This window comes from Eulemur rufifrons, chromosome 6 (assembly GCF_041146395.1).
Source record: "Eulemur rufifrons isolate Redbay chromosome 6, OSU_ERuf_1, whole genome shotgun sequence".
In the NCBI taxonomy this organism is placed as follows: domain Eukaryota; kingdom Metazoa; phylum Chordata; class Mammalia; order Primates; family Lemuridae; genus Eulemur; species Eulemur rufifrons.
In genome coordinates this window covers 92,897,612-92,924,334 of record NC_090988.1, presented here as the reverse complement: position 1 = coordinate 92,924,334, position 26,723 = coordinate 92,897,612, and the positions used below count along the sequence as shown (strand labels likewise).

At 43.9% G+C, this 26,723-nt stretch overlaps 1 protein-coding gene across 2 annotated transcripts; it reads right to left on the bottom strand.

Moving 5' to 3' along the window:
* Positions 1 to 277: 277 nt before the first annotated feature.
* ZDHHC5 (zinc finger DHHC-type palmitoyltransferase 5) lies at positions 278 to 24,567 on the bottom strand. Of its 2 annotated transcripts, none has more exons than XM_069471403.1 (12): positions 24,271 to 24,567; positions 19,820 to 21,004; positions 12,719 to 12,840; positions 8,357 to 8,514; positions 6,632 to 6,804; positions 6,374 to 6,476; positions 5,704 to 5,795; positions 5,119 to 5,251; positions 4,200 to 4,323; positions 3,630 to 3,742; positions 2,306 to 3,165; positions 278 to 1,873 (listed from the first exon to the last, which is right to left on the bottom strand). In XM_069471403.1, the coding sequence occupies exons 2-12, from the start codon at positions 19,921 to 19,923 to the stop codon at positions 1,708 to 1,710; spliced, it is 2,148 nt and encodes a 715-aa protein (XP_069327504.1). In that variant the 5' UTR covers positions 19,924 to 21,004; positions 24,271 to 24,567; the 3' UTR covers positions 278 to 1,707. The 2 variants fall into 2 exon arrangements, with proteins under 2 accessions (XP_069327504.1, XP_069327505.1); XM_069471404.1 differs by having other exon boundaries at positions 1,368 to 1,873; positions 24,218 to 24,279.
* Positions 24,568 to 26,723: the final 2,156 nt, after the last annotated feature.

Here is a 26,723-nt window from a genome sequence, read left to right as displayed (position 1 = left end):
TCAGAACAAGAGTTTATATACTTAAGTTACGGATGTGAAAATAAAGAGATTCTGGTCACTTTCCTGAGATGAGTATCTGAGGATACCTGTTTAAAATTAGGGCACAGCCTTTGCTTTTGTCAAATAGAAGACAACATTAGGTATCTAATTGAATTGCCACCCATATCCAGTCAACCTGCTTTCAACAGGCTTTCATACATTAATCACTCAGCATCTCACCTTTGGCTGTTTCCAAAATGAGCTTTACTTTCCAGAACCAAAATCCTCTGTTAAGTAACCACTGTGACACAAGTCCAGAGTTCTCTAAGCTTGGAAATGACAAAAAGCTTTGGTGGTTGCAAAAGACTTTTTGGGGGAATTTTTAAAATCACCCCAGTAAAACCAGGACCTGTTTTAAGTGTTTAATTTCACTATAGTCCTGCCTGAAGATGGGCTGGGACCAGAGAAGCTTTTGAGGGTCTCATTGTGATGACTTCCCACCAAAGATCATTCACCCTGCCTTAACCAGACAAAATAACACAAGTCAGGGGGAGCTGGTTAGATCAGGATTTTTTTTTTATTCCTTGTTGGTTTAAAATGGCTAATCAGAATAAAAAATAAAAGGGCCTCTGTGTAGAGGCTGGGGTCTCCCCTGTTTAGAGGTTAGAACCCAGGCATCCCCTCTACCCAGCACCATACTAAGGTGGGCTGAGGGATAACCCCCAAGGGACAATCGGAGGGGGCTAGGCCTGCCACTCCTTCTCTCTATCCCCCGTTTTTGGCATGTGATGAAAAATATTGCTTTTTGGATTCTTCTCTCTTGGCCTTGGATTTTAAAATCATGTTAACTATGTAAGCTAGGGGAGGCTCTGAAGGGCTAGTTGAAGAATTCTACCCTAATCCCTCTCCCCCAAGAAGAGGGATCATCCAGTATTGTTTTTTGAACTAGGCCAAGCTCTTCCTGATCTCCCCCACCCCACCACCAGTGTCATGGAGATATGACCCCTTTCCTGGGGAAACTAAATGCCAGTGAGCCTAGAAAACTAACTCTCCTCTCCAAGTCCTTCCCTCTTCTGACCAAGACCCCAGATTCACCTCTCCCCAGCTTCTTTCCTGATCACTTAGCACCAAGAGTGGGTGCTATTTCCTTAGTTGGTAACTGGGACAAGAGAGGGAACCATGGGGAAAAGGAAGACTTCGATGTCTCTCCTCTTTTCCTGCTGGTCTAAGGAATGGGAAGAATTAAGATCCCCCTCCTTACACATATCCCTCCCTCATTTTCCCATCCCAGGATAGATATATAATTTCTTTGATATTTATAATATATATATATATATATATATATATATATGTACACACACACCTGGTAACGCAGAAGAGGAAAAAAATAGAATCCGTAACAATAATAAAAAAAATTATTTCTGATTTAAAAATGATCTGATTCCCTCCAGGGCGAGCGATTGCACAAATGTCCACTGAGTCTGGTCCAGGGATTAAGGAAGGGAAGGTCTTAAAAGGTAAAGGGGGGTTGCTACCCCAGTCTCAGGGCCCCAACTCTCCGACTCCCCAACCCCCACTGCATTTTAGAAAACACTCCTCATCCTCTTGGAATCGGTGGTCTAAAAAATGTCCATGTAGGGGAGGAGAGCCCCTTGAGGGAAGGAAGGTGGCCACCTGGGGCCCTTTGGTGTAGGCGCAGAGGCGTTAGGGAGGGGAGGCGCCGAAGGCTCACACCGAAATCTCATAGGTGGTACCACCAACCCCTGACACCTTCTTGACTCCTCCCCTTGTGGGGCTACTGAGAGGTGGCTGGCCTGGGCCAGGGGAGGCTGAGCCTATACTCTTAGGCTGCCCGTTGGATTTGCTGTAGGCCGTCTTGAGCTGTACTTCATCTCTAGGAAGAAAAGAAGAGACAGGTGTCAGAGAGTAAGACACAAAAGGGAGACAGTTCAAAAACTGAGGCAAAAATGATGTACTTTTCTATATACATACTTTCTTACCCTAACATTCTCTTTTGTTTTATTGTCCAGTTTAAAACAAGCCCGATCCCCTATCCCCCTATTTATTATTTCCAATAGCTGCTATGTCGTATACTTATTCCCAGGCAAATATCTTTAGGAAGATAGGATTAGGGAAAAATCATTTATCTTCAGTCTGTTAACAGGAATTACCTATGAACACAGATGGCAGTGAGAGTGAAAATGAAGAACTATCAGGATACCTGGGTCCACTTACAGTAGGATGTGCAAGTAAAGCCCTGATACCTTCTGTAGGGAGGCATGCTAATTTTAAGTCGGCTGAGGGCCAGGATGGTACTAGTACTTACTTGGGTGTCAGTAATGGCTGCAAGGCCACTTCTTCTGTCTCAGAAACACCAGAAGGGGCTTTTTGGCTGCTGTAAGACATCGATCGGCCCAGGTATGGGGCAGTTGGGCCTGGTTCTGGGGACCCTAGTCCCCGGCCCCTTAGCCCATCTGGCTTGCCAAAACGGGGGGCAGCTGGGCGTCCCAGTGGAGTCTTGCCCAAGGGTGATCTCTTCGAATCATCTGAGGAAGAACTAGTACGAGGGGCATGGCCTGAGCCTGGTGTTGACTGAATGCCTGAGTCCCCCAAGCCTGGTTCTTCCTCCCGGCCTGGGAGTGGGGGTGACTGGCGCAGCAACTTCTCTCGCTCCTGGAGGGAGGCCACAATGTGGCGTGACAGATTGTCATAACGGACTGGTGAGGGCTCTCGGTGTGCTGGGCCAGTTGACACCAAACGTGGGTGCCTCTCGGCTTCCCGTTGCTGGGCCAGTCGGGCTGACAGGAAAGGAGAGGTGTAGCCTAAAGGTGGATCTGGCTCAGGCCCTGCCTGCACTGACTCAAAATCAGGGCTCTCTGAAGGAGTGAGCAAGCTATCATAAGACAGGCTTCCATTGCGTGTCTGGTTGGCCAGGCTCTTATAGGAGGTGGAGGTGGTGCCCTCTGAACGAATGGACTGCAGCTGGCCCAGCTCAAAGCCCGTGCCCTGGGCTGACTTGAGGCTGGAGGAACGTGAGCCGCTGGATAGTGGATCAAAATGAAAGCTTTTGCCAAAGGTGGGAGAACGGAAGCTGTCTGGCTCCAAGCTGGGCTCTGAGCCGTAGCTGGGATGACGGCTGCTCTCTGCAATTGAGGTTGGCTCCTTTAAGCTGTCCCCACGACTCAACTGAGGAAGAAAGTAAAGCAGACTCTTAGTGCTTCTCTTCTGACAGAAACTAGACCCCAGAGCCCAAGGAATCAGTCAAAAACAGTATTTACTATGTGCCAGTAATATGCTTAGAACTTTGACAAGCATTATCTGGTTTAACCCTAAGAGCAAATCTATGAGTTGGAACAAACAATATCTTATTTTAAGATGCAAGAAAACAGGGCTTAGGTTAAGTAACATACGGTGGCAGACCTGAGTTTTGAACTCAAATCTAACATTAATCAGTGTTTTTATCTATTATGCTATATTGCCCCCTCTGATGAAACACATTATCAAGCTATCAAGGAGATGCAATTCCATGAATGCCAACAAATAGTAAAAGGCCTGTGGTTTTCTTCTCTTTTCTTCTGCCTTTTCCTTCCCCCAATCTTTTTTCCTCCAAAACAGCTGGCACGTTATGACCCCCTTAGAGTACTCAGTACCTTGGCGCTGGAGGAGTGAGGCATGGCGGCTGATGTACTGCTGCTACTGTAACCCGGCCGATACTTGTACATGGTAGGTGTAGGGGGGCTATCCTTGCCCAAGAGGCTGCTATCTGCAGGAAAAAAGGTTCAAGAGGCACTGTTTTACAAGCTGTTCTCTCAATCTGCCTAGAGTTCCTTAAAGTACAGAGGGAGTACAAGTTAGAAACAAGAAATACCCAGTAAAAGGGAAGTCTAAGGAACATGATTTTGCTGAAATCAAGACTAAAGACTCATAGCACCCCAGAACTCAAGGTGGGTGACTGCACCAAACAGGTCCTAGGATGTTCTGGTCTGTCTAGAGGCTGACAATTTCCCCCACAAAAGTCCAATTCACTGCCAGTAGCTAAGTGGCATCCCTTCCCTTCTAGCTGTCCAAAGAAGTGGCTGAAGTACCAACTGTTGGGTGTTTACAGCCACAACACAAGCAGTATCCCCCAGCCCTTGCATGTCCTCTTCACAGCTCACAAGTAAACTTCTCACTCTTGTCTTCTAGTTTTCTAGGATCTCGCAGGTCCAGGCAGCCCTTACCCTCATTAGTAGCCAGGCCGAGGTGTGTTCGTAGCCCTGTATAACGGCTCAGGTCCGGCTTAGGAGGAGGTGGCGGTTCAGCATCTGCAGACTGGCTCTCTGTTATCTCCAGGCTTCCCTTAGACTGGATAAATGAGGGGAGGGAAAATCAGATTTGGAGAAATGGGCATTAGGGCAACTCAAAAGCATTAAACTGGTATAAGAAAGGTGTTGGGAAGTCAATAGTATATTCCTAAAGCGGGACTGGAAGACAAGAGTCAGTTTGGAGGCTGAACACAGTGGCTCACGCTTGTAATCCTAGCACGTTGGGAGGCCAAGGTGGGAGGATCGCTTGAGGCCAGGAGTTAAAGACCAGCCTGGGCAACAGCAAGACCCCTATCTATGTATTAAAAAACCCAAAACTAATAATAATTTTTAACATTTATTAAAAAGTCAGTTTGGTGAAACAAACTGAATAGGCTTGGAAATCTAATGGAGAAAAGATTTGTTTTTAAATTTTTTTTTTTTATTTAAGAGATAGGGTCCTCCTCTGTTGTCCAGGTTGGAGTGCAGCGGTGCCATCATAGCTCACTGCAGCCTTGAACTCCTGGGCTCCAGCGATGCCTTAGCCTCCTGAGTAACTGGCACTACAGGTGTACACTACTGCACCCAGCTAAGTTTATTTTTTATAGAGATGAGGTCTCGCTATGTTGCTTAGGCTGGTCTCCAACTCCTGGCCTCAAGCAATCCTTCTGCCTCAGCCTCCCGAAGTTCTGGGATTACAGGTGTGAACAACTGCACCCAGCTGTATTTAAGTAATTTTAACATAAATCAGTAAGTGACAAATTCTATAAGGAAAATGTAGCTAAAGCAAGTTTCCATCTCTTTGCCAGGGTGAGATTCCCCAAGTTACCTAGCTTTACATCCCTAAATTCCTCACCTTAGTTCTCCTCAGTTCTCCCTGGATGCCATTATCCATGATCTTCACAGTTATCTGCCCATCTGACACTTCTGGTCGAAGGAAGGGAGGTCTAATTACAATTGTCTTCTCTTTCTTTGGTCTCCCCAAATACCTGAGTGTCAAGAATGAGAAGCCTTTCATTCATTCACTTTAATATGCACTGGTTGCCTACTACGTGAAACATTTTTACAAATAAAACAGTCCTACCAGGCCAGTGAAAAGGTTAGCACTAAACCAATTTCTTTGATTCTATGAAGAACTGCAGCAAGACTAGACCTTTGTGAGTACATACCTAGCTCAAAGACATAAGTAAATAAAAGTAAATCTATCTCACCCATCCTCAACTCTCAAAGAAGATTAACCTTAACACAGAAAGAATACCAACTACACTCACAGGGTCCGCTAAAAGATGGGCATGGGCATGTCTCTACCTTGCAGGCACTTACCATTCTAAATAGAGAACCTTTCCTAAAAGGCTGTCTTCCACCAGACCACCCCTATATCAATCAGAACAAGCCCAAAGCGAACCAAAGGGTGAACCCTAGACTGAAGGGATAGGTGTACCTGGGTGCTGGAGAACTGCAGAGTACACGGCTGACATTGTTACAGCAGCCATTGGTGAAGGGGTTCACACCTCCCCGGAATTTACCCGTAACCTAAAGGAAAAAAAGACCAGATCAGTCAGAAGACGGGACCTTGACCTCCAAAGGCCAGAACATAAATCAGTGATAAATTACTGTGTACCCACTATCTGGGGGATACAAAAATGAGTAAAACGCAAATCTACCATCAAGAAACTTACACTGTGATGGTTAAGGACAGGGACTCTAGAGTCAGGGTCCTCACTGAAAATTCTAGGTCTATACCTCATGGTATCTGTCTGACCCTAAACATCAGCTTCCTCATGTAAAATGGGAACAATAGCTTTCTGAGTATTGAAAACTAAGATGAAATGCATAAGAGTAAGCGATTAATTTAATATGCACAAAAACCATTATTTTTCTTTAAGCAGTACTATAAGCTTGAGGGCTGGCCCAAGTCTTTTATTGTTTCTATATAAACTCAGAGCCTGAATTGTCCAGTATACAGTGGACATTCTGTAAATGTTTATTAACTAAGAAATGGCCTCTGTTCGCATGCTTACATGAGGAAATGGGACTACCTCAGCCTCTGCCACTAATCTATGCATCACCATAAAAGGTATTCAGGGGTCTCCCGTCACATCTCTCCATACCTGTTCATTGGTTGTGCGTCCCCGAGCCACCAGCACCACGTGAAATCCCGTGAGGCCAGCTACAGGGATGAAGAATAAGCCAGCCACACACATTACTGCCATTCTGATGCCGAACAGTCAAGGAAAACAGAGCAACATGGTCTCACCTTCCCCAGCCCATGCTGTAGCCATTTTCCCTTTGACTCTCACTACCAGAGAACTCAACTTTCCTCATTCCTCCCCAGCCCAATCTCACACCCCACAGGCCTTGAAGGATACGTGACAGCCGTGCGAACCCCTGAGAGTTCCTCTATGTGGTAGAGGACATAAAGGAGGCCAAAGCCAAACACACCCATGATGTGGGCTGTCAGGGAAAGGAGGAAAAGGAAGAAATAACGGTAGTTCCGGCGACCAATACAGTTGTTCACCCAGGGGCAGTGATGATCAAATTCCTAGAGACAAAAAGAGATAGACTGAGAGGCATTCTTGGACCACAGGACTAGATCACTTCTGTCAAGAAGAGGAACAAATGGCAGAACTTAAGTTCTGCTTTTAGTAATTTATGATCATGTTCACCACTTAACTTCAAACTAAAACAGGCTCATGAAGTTTATCTTGCTCTATAAATCTGTAAGGGAGGCCAGGCACTGTGGTTCACGCCTGTAAGCCTAGCACTTTGGCCAAGGTGGGAGGATTGCTTGAGGCCAGGAGTTCAAGACCATCTTGAGCAAGAGGAAGACCCCATTTCTACAAAAAAATAGAAAAATTAGCTGGGCATAGTGGCACGCATCTGTAGTCCCAGCTACTCAGGAGGCTAAGGCAGGAGAATCACTTGAGCCTAGGAGTTTGAGGTCACAATGAGCTATGGTGACACCACTGCACTCTAGCCCGGGCAACAAAGCAAGACTGTGTCTCAAAAAAAAAAAAAAAAACCCCCACAAAAAACAAACAAACAACAATATGTAAGGGATACCCTTCCAGAGGTTGGTCAAAGGCCAAGGCCAGCTCTCAAAGTTTATCCTGTATGACCAAGGAACTCTAAAAGGGACAAATGTCAGAGGCTTTGCAAAAACATCAAGATTCATGAGGCAAATCTGGCAGGAAACTGCTTATAGCTAAGTAAAAATGGACTGGAGTCAGTGAGGTGGTACACACCTGTAGTTCCAGCTACTCAGGAAGCTGAGCAGGCAAGGAGGATCAATTGAGGACAGGAGTTTGAGGCAGCAGTGCACTATGACTGCACCCATGAATAGCCACTGCACTCCAGCCTGGGCAAAACAGTGAGACCCCATCTCAAAAAAAAGAGAAAAAAAGAATGGAAAAAGGGGACAAGGATAAAAATAAAAGACAAGGAATGCAGAAGAACAAGCAGGAAGAGAAATATAACTAAAATTTAAACGCAACAAAATGATTTTGTGGAAACGAGAGAATGCAAAGCCAGGACAAATAACCAAAAAGATAAGTCAAAGGATTGAAAGCTAAAGCTATAACTCTTGGTGTCAGGAAAGCCTATGCCCACCTGGGGTTAAAGCATCCCTCCTTTAAACATCTTTGCTAACACCTTTTGACAGAGCTAGACTACGTAGCCAAGGTAGTTAGCCAGGACTATAATTCATCCAAGGGGCCAGGCACAGTGGCTCACGCCTATAATTCTGGCACTTTGGGAGGCTGAGGCAGGAAGATCACTTGAGGCCATGAGTTTGAGACCAGCCTGAGCAACACAGTGAGACCCCTATCTCCACAAAAAATTTTTAAAAATTACCCGAGCATACTGGTGCAAACCTGTAGTCCCAGCTACTCGGGAAGCTGAGGCAGGAGGATTGCTTGCACCCAGGAGTTTGAGGTTGCAGTGAGCTATGAAGATGCCACTGCACTCTAGCCTGGGCAACAAAGCAAGACTCTGTCTCAAAAAAAAAAAAAAATCCAAGGCTAAGAATCTATCTATGGTTAGGAAGATGTCAACACAGGTTAAGTATTAAGTCTTACCCTACCCGGGACTCTTACCTCCACACAGTTGTCACAGACACTGCAGTGGGAACATCGAGGAGGACGGTAGAAGCGGCAGGTAGCACACCATTTCATGCGCACCTGGATGCCCTTGATCTCCACTGTTTTGTAAAGGGGAGCTCGGAAATCATCTTCCTTGTCCTCATCCTCCTCAGCTGTAGAGAGGAAAAGTTAGTTGAAAAACAGCTATGCCAGAACTACAGTAAGCACCAAGGATGCAATGATGCTTAAAATATGGCTTCTGCATTTGAGGAATTCACAGTCTAATGGGTGAGAGAGACTAGGAATTAGTAACTATAACACTGTGAGATCAGCTCTGTATGCAACACTATGGGAACACAGATGAGGAAGTAATTTATTCTGCTTTGGGAAGTGAGGTTTAAGAGAAAATGACTCAGAGGTGGCACGGATATGCATATGCTGATATTCTTTGGTTTAAGTATTATGAATATATTTTAAAAGAAATAGATAATTTACATATCAAAGTATGTATATAATGAATTTACATAATAGTTCAATATTTACAAGTACATGACTGAACTATAGCAACCCAGGAAAGAGACTAACATCAACCTTTTTTCCTTGCACAAATCCTTTGCCCAGAATGTCTTCCCACTACTCTATTATTGTTGCTCAAGCCTCAAATGCCCTTTCTCTCAATTTTCAGCTATTAGATAAGTACCATCCCATTTCAAAAGTGCAAAGACAGGCCAGTGCAGTGGCTCACACCTGTAATCCTAGCACTCTGGGAGGCTGAGGCGGGAGGATCACTTGAGGTCAGAAGTTCGAGACCAGTCTGAGCAAGAGCGAGACCCTGTCTCTACTAAAAATAGAAAAAATTAGCTGGGAGCAGTGGCACGTGCCTGTAGTCTCAGCTACTTGGAGGGTGAGGCAGAAGGATCACTTGAGCCAAGGAGTTTGAGGTTGCTGTGAGCTAGGCTGACGCCACTGCACTCTAGCTGCACTCACGACAAAGTGAGACTCTGTCTCAAAAAAAAAAAAATCTGCAAGGACATTATTTGCCTTCTCATCTACAGTAACAAATTGTTATTTATTATTAATCTAGGAAAAAAATACATGTGGGAAGGAAAAATTAAATAAGCTATGATGTAGGGATTAAAAATTAAGTTTTCAAATTTTACTGACTTAGGGAAATGCTTATAATATAAATAAGTGAAAGAATGCAAAGAACTGTACAATCAGAAAGCTCCCACTTTGAAAACATAAATAAAAATAGACACAAATATATAGTACAGATATGTGGCATATATAAATAAAAAAATATATATATAAAAAATCTGTAATATATTGCAAGGATATATACCACAATATTGTAGTAATTATTTCTGGGCTGTGAAATTATAGGAGATATTTTAAAATGTTTAAATAAAGGATTTTTCTTTTAAAGGAAAAAAATTCAAATGCTGCTTATTTTGAAACTTCTAATCCTTACGTACCATCATCTACCTGACGTATGCTCTTTCCTCCTCTTAAGTACTATAGGTCTTTGATTACTCTTACAACTTATGACAATATATTTATTCACAGGAATGTCTTCCCTATCTTCCTTTCTCAACTGAGCTACTTGAAAGCAATGACCTTTTAAAAAAATCATCCCAAATGACCATGATAGTGCCTTCAATATAGTACATCAATAAATATTTGATGAATGAACATTAAAGACTCATTAAATAGCTTTCCTTGGCTGTAGGGACACAAAGTTCCTACCCATCACCTAATCTTTGAAACAAGTCACAAATGAAGCACAGTGATGCAGGCTTTGGGAGCACAGTGAATTTCAGAAAAACTTCATCTCACCAGAGTTGCTATCCCAATCCTGTCTCACTCTTTCTTACAAGATAACCTCACATTTGAGAGGAAAATCAGATGTCATCAGAAACAACCTTTGTCAGATTCTCCTCTTTCCACCTCTTATTTCATTGATGATTCTCTCAACTCCTATCCCAACAGCCTACCCCTTCCAATATGCACTGCAAAGCATCTCCTTCCTTTAGGTATCTACTTTCAATTATCCCCCTGCTTTAGCTTTAGCTTCTCTCTCTTCTCTGTTCCATTTCCTCATGCTATGAACATGCTAAAGTCTTCTGTATCCTAAAACACCCCCTTCTTCTCCCATAAGATATTACTCCATTTTCTGCCATTTTGCTTACCTCTTAAAAGAGTAATTTGAATACTCATTGACTCTGCTTCTTCATTTCCCATTTACTGCCTTTTAAACCATTACAATTTAGGCCGGGTGTGGTGGCTCACGCCTATAATCCTAGCACTCTGGGAGGCCGAGACAGGTGGATCGCTCGAGGTCAGGAGTTCGAGACTAGCCTGAGCAAGAGCGAGACCCCGTCTCTACTAAAATTAGAAAGAAATTATCTGGCCAACTAAAATATATATAGAAAAAATTAGCCGGGCATGGTGGCGCATGTCTGTAGTCCCAGCTACTCGGGAGGCTGAGACAGGAGGATCGCTTGAGCCCAGGAGTTTGAGGTTGCTGTGAGCTAGGCTGATGCCACGGCACTCACTCTAGCCCGGGCAACAAAGCAAGACTCTGTCTCAAAAAATAAATAAATAAATAAATAAACCATTACACTTCAGTAATTTACCTGTATCTCTTCCTCATATATACATAAACACACTACTAAAACTATTCTTGGTAAGATCAGTTACTTCTTAGTTACCAAAACAATGGGATATTTTAAATTTCCATACTATTGAAGCTCTCTAATTTCTGATATAGCCAACCATCAGCTAGCTACTTCATGAATTTCCTTAGTTCCCACTTTCTCCTCCTACTAACCTTCTTGCTCAATCTCTCTTCCATGGCTCTTCCTCCTCCTCTGCTCGTAACAATGTCAGTGCTGATCCAGTCTGACTTTGGTTCTTTCCTAATCTCACTGTTTCTCTGGACAATCTTATTCCTGTTGCTTCAAATACCACATGGTTGAAGACTCCTAAATCAACATCGTTGACTCTGACTACTTAATTGTACACTGGATAACTCTACCTGGATAACTCATAAATATCTCAAGTTCAACATATGTAACAGTACACTCTGTCTTCCCTCCCAACCTGTTCAACATACCTATAACTCATATCTTGGTTTGCAAAAATCAACATCCAACTTGTCTCCCAAGTTAGGAATCTTGAAACTATCCCAGACAATTCCCTCACCCTCTCTCTCCCTTAATAAGTTGTCATGAAAAATTATTGTGTCTATTTCTGAAAAATCTGTAAATCCAGCCTTGAATTCAAGTTCTCATTTGGTTTATATTATTGCCACTGTCTCCCAAAAGGTATCTGTACATTCTTATAAAAATTTTTTTTTTTTTTTTTTTTTTTTTTTTTTTTTTTTTGTTGAGACAGAGTCTCACTTTGTTGCCCAGGCTAGAGTGAGTGCCGTGGCGTCAGCTTAGCTCACAGCAACCTCAAACTCCTGGGCTTAAGCGATCCTACTGCCTCAGCCTCCCGAGTAGCTGGGACTACAGGCATGCGCCACTATGCCCGGCTAATTTTTTCTATATAGATTTTTAGGTGTCCATATAATGTCTTTCTATTTTTAGTAGAGACGGGGTCTCGCTCAGGCTGGTCTCGAACTCTTGACCTTGAGCAATCCACCCGCCTCGGCCTCCCAGAGTGCTAGGATTACAGGCGTGAGCCACCGCGCCCGGCCTAAAAATTATTTTTCTAAAAGGAAATCTGATCCTATATGTTCTCCAATTAAAGACCTCTTGCTATCCAAAGGAAGACGTATAATCTTTATTTTAGCATATAAAGACCTTCACAATTTAGCTCTGGGTTTATCTCCTGTCTCTTCCGGTCCCACCATGCACCATATCCGCCAGCCACATTGAGCTCACCATTTCATGGCTACAGGCTTCTGCATATGGTGCTTCCTCTAAAAATACCCTTCCCTTCCATCTTCTATTTGAAGTCTTTCCCACCTACTTTTAGCAGCATTTCCCCAATTTATCTATGCAGATATAAGTGCACCCTTTTCTACGTTCTCAAAGAAGCTTGCTCATGCCTCCATTATAGTTTACATCACACTGTTATAACTGTAATTCATTATGGGTGTTATTGTACCTAGCAATACTGCCCGACCTATATGCTCTAAATATATTTCTACTGAATGAATAGTTAAAAATCAAAGATTTGACCCAAAGTGAATCACATGGCTAAAAGTTATGACATATATTCCTGAAGACCCTGCCCTGATTTTCATCATCAGACTATCAAAGTATCCCATAATCCCAGGACTCAAGGCCCAAGGTCAACTGTATATGCCCAAATCATTATTTTTCAAAGTCAGGAAGGAGCTTCCAAGAGAAGAGAGGGAGATCTTACCTCGAGGGAAAATTCCTGGGTCCATGAAGGTGGCCATGCTGAAGTTGGCCAGCACAAAGAGAAACACAATCGCATTGTAGATGGGCACTGCAGGTGACACATACAGGCTTAGTCCTGGACACCTGCACAGATAATAAAGAAAATGAAAGGCTGCCTCTAACACTTTGGACACCAATCATGCTCATAAAACTCTATAAAGATTCAGCCCCATACCTTTATATAAATCTTGTGTGGTTTACCTTTGCCATCCCAAATTATCTTTATCCTTCCCACTAAATGGGTCTAGTTTCCCACAGAACTGCTCACTTTAGATAAAGGTACAGGACTCAGAATCTTTCCTACCTTAACCCCTGCACTAAGGTCTGCGTTCTTCCGATTCATTCTTAACCTGTAGATCTTTCCACATGTTTTAGAATCTGTCTGTATCTCCTTTCTAACCAGATGTGAGAACTAGGGACTATGTAACTGACACCAGCTACATTCCCTTCTCTGGAGCAGCCTGAGGCTTCTGGATCCCACCCATGTCCCACTGACCTGCACACTGGCCCAAAGCATGGACTACCACTTGCCTCTCCAGCTCCGCCTCCCTCTTCCCAGCTGGCTTTGAATCACTTTCAACTGCCTAAAGTTTCTTTAATGTGTCAGATATTCCTGAGAGTTTTATTCAACTAAAGGCTAGTTCTCAAGGTTGGGAAATTTTTAAAAACACAGATAAAAATAGATATCAAGACACAGAACTAGACCCACCGAGGTCTAAAAATGAAGCAAAGGAGTGGGGGAGGAAGAAGAAGAAGGTATCATACCAAAGCAGCTCTAAATTCTGTAGAAAAAAGAAACTGGCCATACATATCCAGTATTCCAAAGCAATCAAATCAGAGACATGCTTTAGGTAAATTTTCTTTGATCAAAAAAGAATGTTCTTTTCCAGGATTAAGCTCAATTTCTTTCAGACTGGGACTCTAAGTAGGAACACTTCAAGAGCTCTTCCTTTCTCTGCTGATTTCCTGGAAACTGGAAGTTTCATAAGAACTTCTGATGTGCTGCTTGCTTTGTCAGGAGTATCAAATGCCCTCTCTCTTGTCTCAGCTCAGGGAGAACTTCCCACTACAAGACAGTGGCTAAATATCCTAATCTGCTTTGTGCTGAGAACTTAATCTCTAGAATTAGGACAGCATCTGTCCTTGTCCCCTTTATCTGGACCAGTAAGATGGAAAGGAAGAGCTCAGTGAAGGAAAGGAAGAACAGGGCCAGGAGAATAAGACAGCATATGACTCTGGAGGATTAATCCACAGCAGTCCTAGACTCTGTCAAGAGGTGATCTGTCCCAATCAAAACAAAAAGCACAACCATGAAAAGTGATTCTGAATAGTTTGGAAAAACAAGCTCCTTAATGAGAATTAAATAAACCAAAGATAAGAAACAAAACTGTCACAAAGCATTTCACCAATCTTTACCACCATCATCTATTTATTCAAGTTCCATCCAGCCATTCATTAAAAAAAAAAAATGTAAGTAAATATTTATTATATGCCAGGCTTTTTAGATAGTAAATAGCAGTTAACTTTCTGCTTCTCTTGATGGGTCAGTACATAATTGGCAGACAGAAAAATGAAGCTGGAGAGAGGGCACCAATTTTAAGGACAAAATAGATCTTTAGTCACAGTTTTATGCTACCATCAAATAAAGTTCCCTATGGAAGCTTCTTCCTCTGTGAGTTCTTTGGTTCAGAAAAGATGTCCCCTACCTTGTCAGTGTTTGGGGCTAGAATATAAGCAAGAAGGAAGAGTCCCTGCACAGCCCCACCTCAAAGCCTGACCACCTAGGTTCCTTAGGAGGGAGGGAAAAGAAACTGAAAACCAGTCATCCAGGTCAGAGCCCCTCCCTAGTACTTAGCTGTCGCTTCAATTTCCGCCTGGGGAAGAAGAGAAAGGGTGACTCACTTAACTCCTACAGCCTGGGAAGATAATTAGAAGGGAAAAAGAAATTAAATCCTTAGAACACTGAGGTGCCCATAATTTTAAAAGTCTCATTCCCAGAATTGGCCACTGTGGCTACTAAGGCCTCTTGAGCTTCTGAAAGAAATAAGCAAGGGTATCCTCCAGCCCTGAGGGAAACTAAAGTGATAAGAATGAGGTATCAGCTCTTCCACAGGCCCAACTGTCAATCTTTCTGACCCCATTCTTTTTTGTTTCATTTTAAGCAAAGCAGCTCACCCAGTTTCCTGGGCAGCCTGGCAACCTACCCCTGGATGATGAACTTTACCCCACAACCTTCTTGATAACCCATTCCAGATGAAGTATATAATCCTATATTGAGTTCCAGTATCTCTTGACAAAATAAAGCCTGCCCCCACAGTGGCAGAATCTAGAAATGATGCATATAACTCAACTTCATGGGCAGGATTTGCTTCTAGACCTACTGCTTCTAATCTTAGCACTCCAGCTGAGGGAACACCCAACCAAGGTGAGGCATGTGTGAGCAGAGCCTGTTTCTGCCATATTCCAAATTCTGCTTGGCTTGAGGAAAGGTTTTCCATTGCTATAGTACTTTGCCAGATTCCTAGGTGACCACCCCAAGTGGCCTGTCTGAATCTGTTCCCTCTGATGGAAGGAGATGAGGCCAGAGCTGAAGAGAGGAGTTGTTGAGGCTCGTCCTCAGACTACGGTAATAATCACAGAGCTCAAGAAGCTTAGGGAGTGGCCACAGCCCAGAAGGCTGGCTGACTCACTGACAGGACTCCCAGACCTATGCCATCCCAGGTAAAACAGGTTCTTCTGCCCACCCATTCAGCACTCCTGTTTTCCAGGCCAAATAAAATGGGGAGAGTGGGTTCCAATATTCACACTCCTGAAACCCTGTTTCCTAGCCTTCTCTAACATTTCCTATTATAAAAATGGTTAAGTTCCTGGAAAGAAAGACAAAGCTGGAGTCCAGAAGCCTTGGATTTTAATCCCTGTCTCAATAAATGTTTTGCTATGTAGCCTTAGGTAATCCATAGGAAACTCTACAAGCTTGTTACTTCAGCTACAAAATACAAATATGAGAATAAAGAAGAATATCTGAAAAGCTTCTGGAATTCTTTTTAAGCCAGCTGGCTTAATACTGAGCATTCACTGGATGGAAGACACAAGAAAACATTATTAACTATCACCATCATCATCAATTATCATTCCAGCTCCACCTTCATCCTTAATTCCACTTCCCCTGAGGTACCAGGGATTCAAGGACACTTAAAGCAGAGGCACTAAGCTCCCAAGGAATAGGTCTATGCATTCCACCCATGCCTAGCACATTGCTTGAGCATATGAGTAGTGTTCCTTGTTGATGAGAGAAGGCTGGAATGAATGTTCCACTTCCTGCCCCGGAGGTCCTCACTTAAGACTGCTTTCCTCAAGAGTCCACGGGAAAACAACTTCTCCCTTTATAGGTAGGTAGGTCTCTCTTTAAAACACTTGATTTGTGGTGCCTCTGTAACTCACACTTTCAAGCAGCTGAATGTTAGATGTAGGACCCAGGCATTTATTCCAGGATAAGAAAACAATGTGGGAAAGAAAAGGAACAACCTCTTCTCAAAGCCTTAAATCACGAAACTGCTCCCACTCAAATCAGGTGCTAGCACCTCTACAGTTAGTGGGGGGAAAAGACCAGAGGGAGGGCCATCAAGGCTGCCCACCTCTCTCTGGGTAAAAGGGTCGGAAGGGGCCAGAGGCCAGCTATATTATGGATGGGAGTCTGGAAAGATCATCATGGATTTCTGGACAACCCTGACTTTTATCCTCCCTTTAGAGGATCACCTGAACCAGAGCCCCTACCCCCAGCCCCTCCCCACTGGCTTTAGAAATGGACAATATGAGACACTGACCGACTCGACTAATTCACAGCTAGAGACTTTAAAGATACAATTCAGTGATTTCAAACAGTGTTGCCAACAGCCCTAAGGTGGTCTCAGGGGATCCCAGAGAGGCAAAGAGGAGACACCAAGTGGCTGGCCTCTACATGCCAACCTCAATTGAACCAGTGCAGCCCTTCTTTTTATGTTTTTTTATATATAAGACTTCATTTAAAAAAGGGTCATGTTGCTTAAATAAACTGCCCTAGGTCAACTACCTCATTATAGAGAGGAAGAACTGAAGAACTAAAGTCCACAAAGGTCAACAGACTTTATCAAAAAGTCTCCTGACCCCCCAAAGAGCGCTTATTCCACTTACCTAGCATTGCCCTCTTGCCAGTCCCAAAAAGAGACTAAACTATGACATATGAGGATCTAGGTAGTTATCTTAAATGAAAAGTCTAGTACTTAACTGGGAAGGAGAGGGTTATTTTAGAGCAGACACTCTTCCCTCCCAAATAGTGAAAAGACAGGATCTCCATCACTCCTGCTTAGTCTCAGTACTGGACAAACTGAGTGAATGAAAGGGATTAGGGTTCTGGGGGGAAAGCCTCAATTGTCCTATCCAAGCTTCTCTGGGGCAGAAGAAGATCACTATTTCTTCGATAACCAAACTCAACTGGTAATTTCTGTTCACAGCTTTCCCTACTTGACAAATAAACATGGAGGTTACATTGCTCCTAATTAGTTGAAGCCTACATGCCTCCACTAATTATGTCTGTCAGCTGAAAGGGACTCTTCCTCCTACTCCCAGTCCTCTAGGTCCCAAAGCAATTCTCACCTGGGGCTTACACTGATGTAAGAACAGCCAGTTGTAGCCTGGTGAAGAGAACAGGAGGATAACAGAGTAGTTACAGATTTAAGGTCCCATGCAGGAGCTGGTTCAAAGAAAGCCTCCCTCCTACCTCCCCATTTGAAACCATGAACCCTTTTTTAGGTTGTATTATGGTTTTAAACAGGGGGGTCTCCAAGAAATTGAACCTCAAAAAGGGTAGAATCCATGGGAAACCAGTTTTTGAGAACAGTGGTGCCTCAGCACAGATAAATGCTTATAGAGGAAATATTATTGTTAGATGGAGGAGGAGAATTTCAGAGGTACCAAGAGCTAAGTGAGAGAGTAGGATAAACAGAGTGTACATGCCTTCACAAGGTGGGCAGGGAAGACCCTTAGGGGAAAGGTGAGCCCAGAAATTGGCCATGTGGAAACTGATGGGGGGTGGGGTGGGTGGGGGAAGAACTCAAACTATGACTTAGGACCAGGATATAATTCTAAAGAGTGAATACTGTCCTCCAAAATCCTTTTTCCTGGGGTTGAAAGACCATGGAATAAGGAAGGCCCCTACTTTACCAGCACCAGGGAATGAGAAAGTAGGTTAAATGGCTTCAACTATTGGTTGAGAAAATGCCTATGTCAGGACAACTCTGTGGGCAAACTGGTATAACCAGCCAAGCACTTCAGTGGTTCCAGATTAGCAAATTAAAAACAAGGATTCTGCTTGCCCTATCTCAAGAACAGATAGGTTGAAAGAAACTACTTAGTCCCTTGAATTTCCTAGCTTCTCCAAAGGCTTTGCCTCTTGACAGAAAATAAACTCTCCCCAATTAAGCAGGTCTAAGGGTGTCAAATTGGTCTTGTACATACCCCTCCTGACCCAGCACTACAACTGCTACAAGGATACTAAGATATAGTGTCCCTTGGTTAAAATGTTGATTCCACTCACTAGCCATACTAGTAGAAACCAAAACAAGTTCTGAACTGAAGACTCACCCCTCCTTTTTGGTAGCCAATGCATGAAGGACAGAACACTGAACATGTTGAGTTTAAGCAAGAGAAAAAGATCATGCTGAAAAGTCAGATATAGAAGAGCAGGGCAGAATGTCTCTAGATCCTTGAGGGATTCACCAGGTGTGTCCAGGCCAAAAAAATCTACGACTTCTATATGTTACAGGAAAAGGTTGAAGTAAGATGCTGCTCATATTTTAGATATTCAGTCTTTCTTTCCTTGTTTAAACACTAGATAGAAATACATCAGTATTACTTTACTAACTTTTTTGGCAAAGTGACCTATTTTTTCAGAATTTCTTTTGGCATTTGAAGCTCAATTTGGGGGATTTTCTTTCCCTCCTATCTCAGATGTAATTTCTATGTAACTGCCCTCACCCCAATAATTGCTCCTCCAACGAGCCCAAGCTGCCTTTATTCCTTACCACTTCATTTTCTTCCTCTTTCCAGCAGCCTCATATTGCTCTGAATACCACTTCACAATTAGGTTTGAGACTAAACCATAACAAAGTGAACTTCCCAGAAGATTTAGCATGTTCTGATGACTCTAAGAGCTGCAACCAGAGTGCTAAATCAATGACTCAACAGTATAAGGCTCAGAAGGCTGGTGCATGTTAAATTTATACACAGGTGACAGCAAAGATGCTTGCCAGATGGTCGACAGCTAAAGGGAAGGGTAAATCACTCAGTCTCCTCCAGTAACAAGCAGATGAACAAAATTGGAAGACCATAAGTGGGAATGATGCTGATCTTAGACCCTAAGAGGGAATTTTTCAATACCAACTGTTTTCCCCAGCAGAACCAGGGAATGAGAGAATTACTGTCATTCCTGTCAACAGGAACTAATGTTAAGAACTCTCTTCCTAAATAAAACTTGCCCGTTCCCAGTGGCCTTCACTTCCCCAGGCTTCAGCTCTTAAGAGTATAGAGAAAACCACCTGAGTAACACTAAAAACGGAAACTGTCTCATTGGTATAGCCTATAATTCAATTCTGAAATTCTCCAGTACTCTTGTTTCCACAATCTCAAACCTAAGCTTCAGACATCCTGGGAAAAGCCATTAACATTTGCAAAGCCTCTAGTCTAGTCTAGTTCTCTTTCTCTCATGGAATTGATTGCTTAAGTTGCTTCAAGCCTCTCTGGTGGTTTCCTCCCACTTCCTTCCTAGTTTAAGATCATCTAATGATGGAGCTGGGTAGGAAAATAAGAAGGCATCTATGATTCCAATGTAAGGGAGGAAGGGGAAGGTAGAAGATTCAGTGGAGTAAAATTTGTAACATGGCTGAAAGGATAGCCTTTTTAACACTTTTCTTACGTGTCTCTAGGATTTGGATTTACCCATATCACACACCAAGCACTCAAGAGAAAACATACCTCCTCACCTCCCATAGAGTCCCCTCCCCACCCCCACGGCTGGGAGAAAACTCACGTAAAGGCAAAGAAGAGTGTCGTGGCTCCCACTAAGAAGATGGCGGCTGCTGAGACCGGGACATACTTGCTGGGTTTGAATCTCTTTCCAGACTCTGCGGGCATGTTGGAGCTCTAATGGGAGATCTGCCCTGCCGCATAGCCCAGGCCCACACAGCGGCAGAACAGACAAGAAAATGGGATGAGGGAAACAGAGAGTACAGAAGGAAACCAGGGAAACAGAAAATTTAAAATTATCACCCTTCCCCCTCCCAAATAAAACCAAAGGTCAAAAGTTCTCAAATGAAAAAAAGCATATGGGAGGGGGAAAGGTGATTCTAAATGATAAATAACCACCTCCTCAAAACAAGGCAGAAGGAGAGATTAAGAAATACAACTTGTACGGTTTAAAAACTGGAGACAAACAGTAGGCTGTACACATGCAAATGGTTGCAGGTGGAGAGCACAGACAGTCAGACAGATCAAGATATAGCTCATGGATGGAGGCAGGTCTTCAAAAGGAAAGACGGGGAGGATATCAGGGTAATGTAGAAAACTTCGGGCACAGAAAAATTCTTCTGAGGAGATACTGCAGTACCTCCACGACTACCACACATCCACACAATGTGAGCTGCCCCTAAAAAGAGGTGTGCCCTGTGTTTCTATTTTAATCCAAGAAGGAACCTGGGGCCCCTTCCAGCTTTAAAGAGAAGCTGTTTTTACTGCAGTCTTGTCCCTTTTAGGCAGTCTTCTCAATGCCACCACTCCCACACCTTGACTTCACCGGGGCTTGTACTCTGGTAGTGGTGGTTTAATTTTATTTCTCTCTTGATGGCTAAAGCTGGACAACAGCTGTTAGGAGGTTGACTTGTAAATCCCTTTTTTTCAAGGGGGAGGGAAAACAAAGAGAGCAAGCTTGTCTGTCTTCAATTTCTTCTTGTTATTCCCAAGCCCTTTAAGGGCACCGTTTCCCATACAGTTCATGCAAAACTAAAGGTAAACTTAAAATCCTTGAAGCCATGTTCTTCCCAATAAGCAGAATAAGATGAAGAAATCAATTCCACTTGATGATATTTTAAAAGATTACTGAGGATGAAAGGAAAGTTCCAAAGATGTCCCTGTTTCCAGGTTAGTCAATGTCTCTGATCTTTCTTCTTCAATCTTAGGCTTCCCAGATGCAGAGTTCAACTGGGTTATGGTGCCTCACCTGGAGAAAAACAAGTATCTTTATCAGAGAAATTCTTTCAGAGCATTTCTTAAGAACATCAAGACTAAAACCCCACAGGCTGCTCCTCTGTTAAAAAGTGCCTTTTGAAAGAAAGATTATTTTCCACTTCACTTATATGTATGTGGGGAAGGACCCTGAATTGGTTGGATTCAGAATCCTTCACTCTTCTAAGTGCTGTTCAGATTGGAAGGAGGAGAACATGGTTTTACCTGGCCTAAGGTTATCAAAGGACTAGCTCTTCTAAGGGAACCATCTCACCTGACACAAATGGGTAGTAACAAATACCAAGGATATTAAAATCTAAAAACAAGGGCACAGCAGTGAGAGTAGTCCTAGAACAGAGATTTCTCTTTGACAAAGACAATATTTATTGCTACAATGAAGAAAGAAAAAATTAACATAAAAATTAGCACATCAAGTCTTATTTCCTTCTGTGTATGTCTCTCTCTCTTACCTTTCTATGCTTTTTAGTTATAACCCTGAAAAGGAAGCTGAATGTTTGATCTTCCGGAATCACTCATTAAAGAACCTGGGTGAGAATTGTTCTTGCCCAGAAAGGCAAGAGTTCTATGAGAAACTAAGTCTACCGTAGGAGTTGGTTCTCTTCCCAATTCAACAGTTTTTTATTCCTGCATTGGCCTATTAGGAAGTAAACTAAGCTCCACCTACCCTAATATGATATGATTAACAGTAATAATTATTTCTGTTGATGACAGTAGCAAAATAACACCAGGACCTCGGACTTTTACAGGATGCTTTTCATCTAGTGATCTCAAAGCACTTTACTCACATTATCTGGTGACACAGTCCCTTATCCCATTCTGTAAATTGAAGGCTAGAGAATACCTGAGGCCATTCCACTGAATCACTTGAGCAGCCAGGTTGAGAACCCAAGAGCTCACATGCCCCTTTGCTGACACAAACTCTTTCTACCTCTTTCTCATCCAGTATACTACCTGCTCAGTGATAACTTGGAATCTGCAGACCAAAAATTTTACTTAAGTTAGAATTTACAGAGAAAGCAGTTTTATTCTCCTAAAGCAGTCTAGTATTTTTTTTTTCTTTTTTGAGATGGGGTCTCAATATGTTGCCCAAGCTGGTCTGGAACTCCTGGGCTCCAGTGATCCCCCCATCTCAGCCTCCCAAGTAGCTGGGACTACAGGCACACATCACACCTGGCATAATCTAATATTTCTTAATACCAGACACAGAGATTAAAAATATCAAAAGATTCAGACAGTGAAATACAAATGTGCTCCGGAATTTATCACTTCCTCTCTCACCTGTGGCACAGAAGGCAAAGGTACCTGCCTTCAAGATTCATCATCTCTCTTTAAAAATAGGGTTTAGAGGGCCAAATAGCAATAATAGAGCAAACATCCAGAGATTACAAGGAATTGTTACAGTCCTAAAAAAGATAAATCCTCTCTAGTTCCTGATTCTATGTTTATTTAACTCTCAGTTACCTGTATCAAAGCCCGGCCTTCTGAATTTAGGCCTAAGTAACTTTATTAACAAGAAGCAAATTCTTATTTGTGGACAGTACATACTATCAAAGCAAACTTTTCCCTCAAAACCCCAAAGGTTAGAGAAGATGGAAAATTACACTACTTAAATTTTACCTGTAGTAGGATACCATTTATTATTTCAGATTATATTTTCTACAGGAAAAAAGTCACATGGACAAATATTGCCCTAGTGATGCAGAGTCATGAAAGGCCATACAATTTTGGGAGTACAATACTAGGATACAAAAGAGATCAGCATCTGATATGTTTGTGTGATATACATTATAAGGGGCAGGTTAAAACCTAAGAAATTATTGGGTATAAATAAAGATAAACCAAGTCTTAGCACAAGAATGCGCTGCAGATAATAGGATGAGACTGGAAGGTTGAGTGTGGTTCATCACAGCCTGGATACATACCAGCATCAGAAGAGTATACAAGAATGCATATGACATATTCAGGCAAAGAGTAAACCATGGAATGGAAGTATGTGTATATAAAACAAACAAACAAACAAAAAAACAGAGTATGTGGTTTGAAGGCTTTAATAAGGTTTAACACAAGTACCTCCTTAAAAGGGTGAATGAATATGAGCAGTATAACTGACACCACAAGTATTGTTCATTGAAATAAAGTAGCGTTAATAGTACAATATAGTAAAACGAATACACACTAATGGAGATGCCATGGAATAATCTACATGCCGAGATACGGAAGAGCCAAGTAGAAGTTTAATTATGGGTGAGGTAGCAAAGTACATGGCGATATAATTCTTGTAAACATTAGGTGGGTTTTATAGAATGGATCATAAAGAGCATTCTGAAGAGATCTGATACAGGACAGAGGGGTAATGGGATAAAAGGATGTGGATGAAAATGTTAAGAGCAACCTGGACAAGATGGGATTAACTAGGAAGTGCAGAATCCAAGGCAGTAAAATGATCTAGAGTGTAATAGATACGTGCTCCTACAACTGCCTTCATAACTTTTAAGTCACTTTCTTACTTCTCATTTCAATGTTTTCATTTGGCTAAGTGGGTAAAACACTTTCCACCTCCCTGCCCCACGAAGAAATTCCTATAGGTAAAATATTGGCAAACACATTCGAGCTCCACTAGCAAAAAGTACAAAGTACTAAAAAGCACAGAGCACCCGGCTGGTGGGGGTAGGGGAAGGAAGTGGACGGTGGGAGAGAACAGGTAACAGGATGAAGCTTGAGCCAAAATAAGTATCAGCAGAGTACGGGCCAGGGACCCGAACCGCAGAGCGGTAAAAGGGGAACAGAAGCACCCAGTCCCCACCCTGGAGCTGAGGCAAGAAGAATCATCCTCTGGGGCAGAGCTGACGATCGCTGAGACGGAGCAGACTAAATCCACAGCGGCAAGGCCCACTGGGGCTGAGGGAGCGGGCTGTGGGGCACGGCAGAGCCCGGGGGCGCAGGGCTGGGGGCGGAAGGGGCGGCGGCTGGGCGCCAGACGCCGAGCACCGGGGTCCCAAGCCGGGTGGCCTGGCACTAACCCGTTCCAAGCCCTGCCAGCCGTGGATCCCCGGCCTCTACTCGTCGTCCGTTTCCGCGGCCCATGGGTCCTGCCACAGTTGGATGACCCGACCCGAATGAGGGACGGGGCCTCAACCCCCTCCCCCTGGTCGGTCCCCCTTCCCTAGAGGTCACTCTCCCCTCCCACCTCATTGGTCTGGCACTTCCGGTTCCGCAGGGGCTGGTGTCCTCGGTACTCACCCCCGGCGCGGTGCCCGTCACCGGCGCCGTCGTTGTCACCACCGCCTCCCAGCAGTGCCGTCTGGCCTCTGAGAGGCAGCGCGCGGCCCCCGCACGCTCCACGCCCGCCCCGCTCCCGCGCGCTCCCGCCCGGCGACGCTCGTCTTAGAGCCGGCGCGCGGCCGTTGCCCTCAGTGCCGGGTCTCGAGCCCTCCCAGCGTTCCCATTGGCTCCCTGGTCCGGGCGCGCGCGACGTCTCGCGCGGGGCACGTTTCTCTCATTCATGCGGCTTGTGCCGCCGCGCCCGCCCCCGCTCACTCTCCCATTCACCCATAGCCCCCACCCCAACTGCGCTCTGGAGCGTGCGCGCGAACTCCGGCGACCGCAGCGACCTCGCGCTCTGATTGGCTGCAGAAGCACAGCGCGTACGAACGCGAGAAAACGAGAGCGCGCGCGCAAGGCCGTCGGGTTCCGGCGACGACTGGGAGAGGAGGATTGGCGTACTGCGCAGGAGTCAGGAATGAGGAAACGGCTGAACGAGTCTGCCATTTTCTTGCGTCCTAGCTTCTATTCCTACTGTATTCAAGCAAAAACTCTCACAAATAAAAAAGAATTATGTGTGTGTACTGGAAGCACTCAAAAGTAAGCAGCTATGCTCCCGAATTCAGCATACCCCCTCCAAGTAAGTGTGGTACAGTCCAGACAGGCTTCTAGCTTAACCAATTACGAATAGGCCTCGCCGTCTTCCTGCTTCAGCCCCTTCACGCATTGGCCCACCGTAAGGTGACTAAATAGGCCTCGCCCCTCCCTCCTTTTTTTTTTTTTTTAAAATGGCGAAAACTTTATTTAAAACAGTCTAGTTAGAGAAGTCTTCAGTCCAGCGAGTTCCTTGGTCCCAGCAGAATTCCAGGATGATGGAATGGTCTTGGCTGTAGCTCCCACATGGAGGGGCGCACGGATTAGAAGAGCCAGGGTGGGGCGAAGCTCTGGCCGAGAGCCGGGGAAGAAGTCGAAGGAGAGCGGGCTCGAGCCTTGGAGCTGCAGTGCGAGCCAGGAGAGGGAACCGTAGTGAGTCCGCGCCATCTACGGCTGTGGCAGTCCACCGGAGTGCGAGCCGGCTCTTGGCTTCGCTTAATTCAGTTAGTTTCCCACTGCAGCACAGGGGGTGGGCGGTCGCAGTCCTAACCTCGTGCAATCCGAGAATACACGCTGGGAGGAAAAGGTTCTCTAGAATAGCTCCTGTGCCTGCCGAGCTGCTGGCCAACTCTTTGTAGATCAGAGCGCTACGCTTTGCCCTAATTAGCCCGAGACAGCTGTGAACCCAATAGCAACGCCATGAATTCTCTCCTTTTTCAGCTCGGGCCATTTCTCTTTGAAAGCAGCTTTGGCTGTTACATAATGGTCCTACAAAAAGGTGTCACACCAGCCAAGTCTCTGAAGCCAGCGTTTCTCACCTGTGAAGTCTGATTCTGAAGCCTGCAGTCTGTTCTCAGGTTTGGTCTCAAATGTTGCTGGCGTAACTTTGGTTCTGATACTTTAGCATAGCATTAGGTAACAAGTTAAAAGAGAAAGATCTACCTTTTATTTTCTGGGGTCTAGTCTAGTTCCTGTTCTGATATGGCATATATTATCAGTTCTAGTTCATTCTCGCTAAGGGCTTCAATACAGCATTTATTGCAGTACACTCAAGAGTTCTTTTTAATTACTGTGTATTTTTTAAAATCTTTACTTTGGACCGTTATGAAAGGTAAATTTAAGGTATTATTGCAGACACAATATTTCTTTAACTTACAGAGTATTTTCTACTGTAAATCGTGTTTCTTTAAGATGAAGCCAAATTTCATGTTTCTGTTGTATGTTTTTCTTGGATTTTAACATTTCTTCATTTCGGGCCCGGCGCAGTGGCTCAGGCCTGTAATACTAGCACTCTGGGAGGCTGAGGCGGGAGGGTCAAGACCAGCCTGAGCAAGAGCGAGACCCCGTCTCTACTAAAAATAGAAAGAAATTATCTGGACAGCTAAAAATACATGGAAAAAAATCAGCCGGGCATGGTGGCACATGTAGTAGTAGTCCCAGCTACTCGGGAGGCTGAGGCAGGATTGCTTAAGCCCAGGAGTATGAGGTTGCTGTCAGCTAGGCTGACACCACGGCACTCTAGCCCAGGCAACAGAGGGAGACTCTGTCTCAAAAAAAAAAAAAAAAATTTTTTTTCTTCATTTCATTCTCTTCACAAATTAGGCATTTTTATTTTCCTACTTTCAGCTAAGAATTTGTAAATAGTGATGTCTCTTGGGTAGACAGTGTTAAATGAGGAAGAAAATTCAGCTTTCCACCATCCAGCCACACATACTGAACTCCTCTTGGACACTAGCTTGAGTTGCCAAGCTCTTTCTTAGCTGGATGAGCACTAACAGGTATAATCCACCCCAAGGTTTAGAGAAAAATTCCACTTTCTTGTCCAGTTTTCCTTGGGA